The sequence below is a fragment of the Conger conger genome, unplaced genomic scaffold (assembly GCF_963514075.1).
Source record: "Conger conger unplaced genomic scaffold, fConCon1.1 SCAFFOLD_217, whole genome shotgun sequence".
NCBI classification, from domain to species: domain Eukaryota; kingdom Metazoa; phylum Chordata; class Actinopteri; order Anguilliformes; family Congridae; genus Conger; species Conger conger.
In genome coordinates, this window is record NW_026890482.1 from 5001 (window position 1) to 14110 (window position 9110).

Here is a 9110-nt window from a genome sequence, read left to right on the forward strand (position 1 = left end):
CCCCTCTGTGTCTGTCTCTGTATGTGTGGTCTAATTCACCTCTGAAGCTGTTTGCAGGATATGCATGGTTTCCTGGAGGACGGCCTGTAGCGTAGTGGTTAAGGTAAATGACTGGGATACGCAAGGTAGCCACAATAAGATCCGCACAGCCGTTGGGCCCTTGAGCAAATGCTAATAATGTAATGTAATGTAATGTAATGTTTCTTGGTGTTTCAGACGGCACTGTGGAGCAGTGGATAGCACTGTTGTCTCGCCCGGGTTTGACTCCCAACTGTGTGGAGGCTGCATGTTCTCCCCGTAACTGTGTGGGTTTCCTCCCACTGTCCAAAGACATGCAGGTTAGACTGAGGGGCATTTGCAGGGCGTTACTGCAAAAGAGCTTACGTGCTCAGTCACCCTACCCTGTGTGATGAATACAGGTTAATAAATAAATAAATAAATGTATAAAGAAACGTTTCCTTCAGCCCATTTTGCGGCTTTATTGGATCCGTGCTGTGCCTTGGGTCCTCCATCTTGTGGAGACGGAGAGCTGAACAGAGTCGCCTTGTGTCCGTAAATGGCTTCCAATTTAGAGGAGACTAATGATGGCAGTGTGACCGTCTGTGAGGATCCAGGGGCATGAAAACTCCCATGAGCACCAGCGCACATCTGGCTTGACACGATGTTCGCCCGCGGTAGCGCCGCCCCGGGGGACTCTGGGATATCTGAAGACGGAAGGGTCGCCTGTGATTGGCTAACGTCGTCGTGCTGCGGTTGGGGTTTTCCCTGCGTGATTTCGTTCGATGATCGTCAGCGATTGCGTCGTTCCGAAATAATAAGAGTCCGAAAAGTAAATCTCCTGAACTATAATGAAGTAACGACAAACATAACAGTGTATAATAAGGGTTGTAATTCCTACTACGCAGATCACCCTACGTGGATGTCCCTCAAGTTGAAGCTGACTATGTCCACTTTATCCTCGCATTCGAGTCCATTGTGCTTGCGTGCATTTCCATATAGATAAACGGATATACCAGTTTTGGCTGGATGGATGCAGCGTCAGAATTTGCGAGTGACGCTGTTGTATTTGACGTTTGCTTGGGAGGGGGGGCGGGGGGAATAACTCCGCACAGTTGGCCGATGGTCTGCTCTGGTCTGTCCTCAGTTCAACCTTCACCTGACGGGGGACATCCACGCCATCACCGCCGCCAACAACCTGGTGGCCGCCGCCGTCGACGCCCGGATCCTGCACGAGGCCACGCAGTCCGACAGGGTGAGAGGGGCGACCCCGGGGGCGCCGTGGCGACCGGCCCAATTCAGGCCCCCGTCCGCACCAAGAACCGCGACTGTAAAACCGTAACTAGAACCGCAACGATACGAGCATCCGCTCTGATGAACAGTGACGATCTGCCAATCGCGATTTTGAACCGTGAAGCTCGTTGAATTTGGATGGGCCTTTGGTCCTTTGAAAAAAACGTGTATATTCAGAAGGACTTGGTTGTGTTCTTATTTGTTGAAAAATCCAATGTGACAAGTTGACATGGTCTCACAACTTGCCCACTGATGGGTCAGATTGTCACGAGTGCATAACCACTACTTAAACCAAACACGTTAGTTCTGACCTGTTTCTGTTACTATTCCAGAGTTGTGAGTGTGTTGAGCACGGTTAGCGTGCTGAAATCTGACCGCTCCATATTCTCCTCAGGCTCTGTTTAACAGACTGGTCCCCTCTGTGAATGGCTCCAGAAGGTTCTCCCCCATTCAGATAACCAGACTACAGGTAAGTGCCCATCTGTCTGCTTTCCCCCATACAGATAACCAGACTACAGGTAAGTGCCTGTTCACCTGCCCTGTTTATGCGCACAGTGGTCCAGCTCATTGGTCGGTTTAAAGGCGCGCTGAAAGGGAAGTTAGAGCAGCACTAGCTTCCACCATATGATGTGTACGAGAGTGAAACAAATCTTCAGGACTTTGGGTGGGCGGGGAGTCAATTTGATCGATGAGGTGGGGGACGAATACGCTCCGCTGTGTGAAACAATGTTGATTGGATGGGAACAGAAAATTGACAGGTGTTTGATGGACACGCCCACTGGTACACAATGACATAAAATCTAACTTCAAATAATTTTCTGGGTAGTGGATGGGGAAAAAGCTGTGAAAATGTACGAGCATTACAATTTAATACATTTTATGGAACTTTAAGACGTGGACTAAAAAGGAAAAAGTCATTTTTGATTACAGCTTGTTTTTGAATTTGGGAAATGCATGCCGTTTTGAAGACTACCACTAGGTGGCCTTGTTGAGATGGAAATCGAACAGCCCAGTGATGGAAATGCTGAGCGCTGGGTCGTCCTGGTGTTGAAGGTCGTGTGTGGGACGGAGAGGAGTAACATTCTGACAGTTTTAGGCGCTTTAATTTGCGTCGTTTTCCCGAGAGTTCTGTGAGTGATGCCTAGCCCGGACTGAAGTTAGCGGGGTGGGCCGAGATCGATCAGGGACGAGGCTTGCAGAGAACCGCAGAAACAAAAGGATGTTTGGGGATAGCCCAACCTCGCTGCACACACGAGGGAAAAAGTTCAGGCCATGAAATATTCATAAACGTGAGGACAGGCAGGGCTTCTGCGGGGAGAATGTTCTCTTGTGATAATCAATTATCTGCACAGCTACACATCGCGCATCTTATCGATCTGGCAACCTGGAGGCTTCCCATGATGCTCCTTGAGCGTGGTCGTCTTCCGCTAGGGTACCACAGCTGTGCTGCCCACTGGGATTCAAACCTGCGAGCCTTTCGCAAATAACTCTCACTGCCTCCCCATCACTAAAACGATGGCTCTCCTGTGGTCACACACGTTGGTACGGCTTGACATCGATGTCTCTCTGACGCCATAAAACAGTCTCGCTGTGACTGCTATTTTAACCGTTTGAGGTGTAAGCAAGATGACAAAAAACCAAACGTGCTTCTTATTGTTATTGGACGTTTTCATCCAAATCGACATACGGGATCATGAACCATGAGCCATTGTTTAACTATATTTTGTAGTCCTTTATGACCCACAACCTTTTCATTGTCCGTTCATGTTCTACCAACAGGGCACTATTGGTGACTTCAAGAAGTTCTCCTACATTTTTGCCAAATAAGACAAAGATATTGCCAGTGAGCTGTGCCGGTTTGACTCTTGTCAAGACTTGCAGTGGGATAGGAAAATGTCACTTCACGCAGACGCCAACTCTAAAACGAGCTCATATGTTCTATCTGAGAGGAGGAGAATGAGATTTGAGGGTCTCGTGACCGGCCTGGAGCTCCTCTAACTCCGTGTGCTTTCTGTTTGTCCCGCAGCGGCTTGGCATCAGCGAGACGAACCCCGCCTCGCTCTCACCCAAGGAGGTCAGCGCGTTCGTGCGCCTCGACCTTGACCCCGAAAAGGTCACGTGGCAGAGAGGTAAGGGAGGGGGGGGGGGAGGGGGAGCGGGGGCTGCCTGCGTTTTGGGGACTTGAGAGAGAAAAAATAAGTCTTATTACGGAGACCGAAATCGGTATATTTTTGCAGTGTACCGCCCATCTCTGCTGGTGGGTTCGTAATGCTCCGCACTGCTAACGCTAACTTCATACACGCTACGCGGGAGGGAGGGAGGGGTCCTAGACCCAGCTGTTTTCGGGGGTGCCCCTTTTACACAGACGTGGGGGCGTGTGGGGGGGGCACTGTTGTTCTTGGCTCCCCCAGGACCACAATGGAAACTCCTTATTGACTGATGGGGTATTTACTCTGGGTTCAGGAGTGCACGTCTGGTGGGGGGGGGTTAGTAAATTAAAATCAGCTTTCCTTTAGGGCCTACGAAAAGGAATATAAACACAACCCCCCCACCCCCACCCACCCTTGTCCCGCACCCTGCCCCCCCCCCCCCCCCTCCTTTTAGTGTGAAAGTAGGCTCCTCTGGTCATTTTCTGGTCATAACTCAAACGCAGACCGTTAAAATCAGCCATAAATTTCATCATGGTGGTTCGGTTTTAATATAAACCGACCGGCCAATGAGACGGCTCCTACATCTGTTCCGAGTTCTCTCTGTTTTGACAGAGATCGGGAGCAGTGACACGGTGCAATCCCTTATCACTGTCCAAACAATTCCCCTCCCAAGTCGACCGCTCTGTTTAAACGCTACACGTTACGCCTAGAAATCGCTTTGAGCCCACCTTTGTTGGAACTGAACACTGTGATTTGCAAAGACATAAAAAGCACAATATTGATAATGTATAGAACGCCATTGCTGTCAATTATCAATAGTGACTCTTGCAGCAGGATTACAATTGATTAAAATTAGGGCAAGCGAAGCAAAGAAGTCTAAATTCAAAATTAAAAGGTTAAAAAAAGAGCAGTTGGGAAGATTCACTCAGCACATATTTGCCATCTTGCACATTAAAGGGTCGAGTTGACAATCTGTTTCACAAAACGGCGTTACGGACAGGCCTGTGTCTCCTCTCCCCGTTTCTCAGTGGTCGACACCAACGACCGCTTCCTACGGAAGATCACCGTGGGACAGGCCAACACGGAGAAAGGTCACGTGCGCCAGGTACGCGGGGGGACCCTGAACACAAAATTGCGGTTTTGGGTTGTGGGGGGGGGGGGCTTTCGTTGTTACTCGGCACCTAATTGATCGATTAAATCAGTTAATTACACAGTTAACTCACCTCATGGCGAGGCGACATGGCTCAGGCAGTGAGAGCAGTCGTCTGGCAGTCGGAGGGTTGCCGGTTCGATCCCCCGCCCGGGCTGTGTTGAAGTGTCCCCTGAGCAAGACACCTAACCCCCAAATGCTCCTGACGAGCCGGTCGGCGCCTTGCACGGCAGCCAATCGCTGTCGGTGCGTGAGTGTGTGTATGAACAGGTGAATGGAGAAGCATCAATTGTACGGCGCTTTTGGATAAAGGCGCTATATAAATGCCTGCCATTTACCATTTACCTCACCTGCTTTCTTGGGTCTGAATCGGTTGCTGGTATTAAGGGGAAAATTGAAACCAGCGGCTCTCCAGGACCGGGAGCGAGGGCCACTGCCCCAGGCTCACTGTGGCTGTCTCCCCCCCCCTCTCTCTCTCGCCCCCGCAGACCCAGTTCGACATCGCCGTGGCCAGCGAGATCATGGCCATCCTGGCCCTGACGGACGGGCTGGGGGACATGAGGGCGCGGCTCGGCCGGATGGTGGTGGGGTCCAGCCGGGCGGGGCAGCCCGTCACCGCCGACGACCTGGTGCGTATACCCGGCCCGGCGGGTCTGGCTGACGCCCTGTCCACACCGTGAAAACACGACTCTTCACCAGCCTTCCAGTCTGCTAATGTGACTTCAAATCTTATTTTCTCACTCAAGTAGAGCGCGTTAGCTTGTTTTAGGTTAATGGTGGCTTGACAAGCTTACCTCAATGGCAATATCTTTGTGTCATATAGCGAAATAAGTCGAGGTGGAGATGGCTAAGCCAAGCACACTGGACTCAACCGGCTTCTTTCGCGTTTGTTTTTGCTAAATAAGAAACAAATATTGCCAGTTTTTCTTCTAAGTTGGAAGATTTGCCAATGGGGCGATCCAGTCGGAACCAGATCAGATACGACGCACGTTATGTCATCCCCCAGAGAAAAGGAGTGGTTTCTGATTTGGTTTATAAATAGGATTAATTTATTTTCCATTACTCCGTAAAGTCTGGAAAAAAAAACAGAAGTAGGATAGTGGTGTTTTTGTGTAAATCAAACTCAGAGGTCCCAGTGATGATGGACAATGTCCCCCTTCCCTGTCCCTCTCTCCCTCTCTCCAAACCCCGGGACGTTTCTTTAAACCCCAAAATCCCATTGGCTGAAGTCTATAGTCATAGGTAATCCCCCTGATGTAGTGGCTGGCTTAGCATGTGGCTAAACGGTTTCTCGAGCATTTGTGTTCGACCCTAAGCTGAAAGGCCATTTTGATCGTTCGGGGGTTAGTGTTAAGACCCCAAGCCTGGGGTTCGGGGGAATTACATTTTCCACATATTTAATTGCAAAGATGTGAAGCGAGGTGTAATACCTGGAGCAGTTGAATCGTACATTAAGTATATTTAACCCTTTTTAATAATAGGGTTTTTTTTTTGTTGCAATATTTGTTTTCAAAATCAACATTGCAATGTTCAGTTAAAAACAGTCTCATCAGATATTTGTGACCTCACACATTAAAGGGTTAAATTGAATATTAGTACAACCCTCAAAATACCAGAGATCATCAAAAGTGGGTAATGTTTAAGTTGTATAAATAAAGACTGCCTTTTAAAGACAACCCGACACAAGGCAAAAGATTACGAACGCTGACCTCAAACATTCTCAACATAAGCTAAATATCCAAATGCTCATTACTTTGTTTGTTTTTGGTTTATTTTTTTTGTGAGCCCACCATACTGTGGGTTCTCGTCCCGCTTCGAGGCCGTTTGCGATCCTCAGCGTCGGCGTTGGTGAAACAGCGGGCTCTGTCAGCGTGGAGCGCGCGGTGAAACATTTCCCTTCCGCGTGAGCGTAGGAGCGCGTTTTAAATCTGCGCCACGACCGCGGGAAGGCGTGGAGCGATGCGAGGAAAGACGGTTCCCGCTCTTGACCTGGGCGTAACCTAAACTCACCCCGTAGCATCCCGCAGCGAGGGACCAAACTCAGAACAGGCCCGCAGACCGCCCCCCTGGCCCCCATAAATCATACTAACATGCTTGTTCTGGGATTTAGGAGCTTGCTTACTTTTCGTTTTCTTTTTTTCCCATCCCCCTCTTCTCCCCGGCTGTTCTGCCTGTGGGCTAACGCCCGCTTCGCTCCCGCGCGTGACCGGGGACGTAACGTAGCGCCTCCGCTGTCGGTCTGTGATCCACTCTCGTCTCTGCACCACGTTAGCGTGTACTCCTATACAGCTGTGCTTTCAGTGCTTGGCTACGGCGGTCAGAATGCTATCAGAATGCGACATGTCATCAGGTAACAGAGATATGTGCAAGATACCGGGGGAGGTTAGGGTGGGTTCGAAATGAACTTTTTGGCCTCCCTTAGTCCCAAGTGGCTCCACCCAATTCCCCGGGGGGGTTTTGGGTTAGGTTGAGAAAATTGCGAATGTTGAGAATTTCTTTTTTGGGGTTTTTAATAGGGGCTCGAAAGAGTAATATAGCATAGCCATTTTGATTGGTTGAAAAGGTATAAGAAGCAGCTTCTGTAACCGTAGAATGCAAAGTACACTTCTACCGTCAGAGGTAATGAGTCGCCAATGGCAATGTTTATGAAATGGTTATTAATGGTTATTAAGTGCCTTTAGGCTCAGGTCAACTTATGAAGACTTACGAATACCTGTTACTGCTGTTACGTAGACTTATTTAGCCTTTGGATTAGACGACGAGAAGGCCCGACGGCTGTTCTGCACGGTTCTGCGTCGTCTCTGGACGTCTTCATGTCGGGAGCATCTGCGTGCGGTTACCTCGGCGTTCTGCGGGTTACACGCTCTCGGGCCGACAGGGCCCCCTCCGTCATCTTCACGATTCGGCTGTTTTATTGGTTTCAGAGCGAAACGCAGCGCCGAAAATCCCACCGCTAAACTGGCTTCGTCCCCCTCCGAGCGCTCTGTGGGTGAACTTGATTCTTTCCACATGGCGGGTTCTGGTTTCTGGGAGACGTTGCTGCAGATGGGCTGAGTGTCAGTGCGAAGACCGTCTGTCATTAATCAGCGGAGTTATGATAACTTTCCCCAGTCCTCGTGAATTAATCGCGGAGAAATAAATCTGCGTTTACGATGTGTGACGCTTGGAGCTCGCCAAAAGGGAAATGTTGGACTACTGGTGATGTCATGGGGCTATCTGATGAGTTTGTTGTATTTTTATTTATTTATTCATTTTTTGTCGATAGAGTTTGTTGATGTGTGATGTGACACTTCCCGTTTGTACCATTATTCTGTAAATTAGGTCTTGTGTTGGGAATTAAGGGTTGTGATGCGGGGGGGGGGGGAGGGCGGTGTTGGGACTTGTTTTTAGTAAAATGTAAACGGTGTTGCATCGACTCTTTATGAGTGCAGATGGTCCTTATTTTGATAAGAGTTGAATTATTGGACGTTTTAGTGTGTGAGTCACAGTACAGATATCCCCCTCGTGTGCATATCGGTAATTAATCGACATGCTTAGATTACGAGATTAGGAGAAAGCGCTTCATATTTTAGGACAAACAAAAAGTTGTGAAAGTATACATTCAGCATTTTTGCTCCGTGATTAGAACTATTAATCAATCTTTGGATATGATCTCCCACTCTCTCTCCCCCTCTCTCTCTCTCTCTCTCTCTCCCTCTCCCTCTCTCCCCCATCTCCCCCACTTTCCCTCATCTCCCTCTCCCCCTCTCTCCCTCCTTCCCCCCTCTCTCTTTCCCTCTCCCTCTATCTCCCCCACTCTCTCATCCCTTTCTTTCCCTCTCTCCATCCCTCCCACTCTCTCCCCATCTCCGTCTATCTCACTCTCTCTCTCACTCTCTCTCCCTCTATCTCACTCTCTCTCTGTCTCCCCCTCTCTCTCACTCTCTCTCCCCCCTCTCCCTCTCTCTCTCTCTCTCACTCCCTCCCACACTATCCCTCCCTCTCTCTCCCCTCCTCTCTCCCTCTCTCTCTCTCACTCTCCCTCCCTCTCTCTCCCCCCCTCTCCCTCCCCCCCTCCCCCCCTCTCTCTCTCACTCTCCCTCCCTCTCTCTCCCCCCCTCTCCCCCCCCCCCCCCTCTCTCTCTCTCTCTCTCTCTCTCTCAGGGCGTGACGGGGGCCCTCGCCGTGCTGATGAAGGACGCCATCAAGCCCACGCTGATGCAGACGCTGGAGGTGAGTCTCTGGACCCCGGAGCGCGGTACCTGTGGCGAAACGTTTCCCCTCCTTACGCTGGCCTGTGAGCCTCGCGGGTTTAGGGAACGCCTTCGTGCTAAACGACAAGCCAAGCAGGAAGGGATGGGCTTGGGGGCGCAGTGATGAACTGATAAGAGCCCTAACAGGAGGGGGGGGGGGGGCAGTCACACGCACAGCTGGGGGAACGTCCGGAAAGACGCTCTCTAAAATGACGCGATCTCTCTTCTGCAGTGCACACAAGTCCCTGCACACGGAAGAGAGCGTTTGACTCTGCGGCAGGGTGAGGG

The 9110-nt window shown here is 50.2% G+C and overlaps 1 protein-coding gene across 1 annotated transcript in view; it reads left to right on the plus strand.

Moving 5' to 3' along the window:
• Window positions 1–9103, plus strand: part of LOC133120296 (monofunctional C1-tetrahydrofolate synthase, mitochondrial-like) — a gene marked incomplete at both ends in the record, with an annotated part of 13942 nt that extends 4839 nt beyond the window's left edge. The window contains 7 exons of the mRNA XM_061230287.1: window positions 1145–1252; window positions 1685–1759; window positions 3317–3419; window positions 4469–4545; window positions 5079–5219; window positions 8734–8827; window positions 9055–9103. Coding sequence (XP_061086271.1) covers window positions 1145–1252; window positions 1685–1759; window positions 3317–3419; window positions 4469–4545; window positions 5079–5219; window positions 8734–8827; window positions 9055–9103 — 647 coding nt within the window. The remainder of the gene's footprint in view (window positions 1–1144; window positions 1253–1684; window positions 1760–3316; window positions 3420–4468; window positions 4546–5078; window positions 5220–8733; window positions 8828–9054) is intronic.
• Between the last annotated feature and the right edge of the window lie 7 nt (window positions 9104–9110).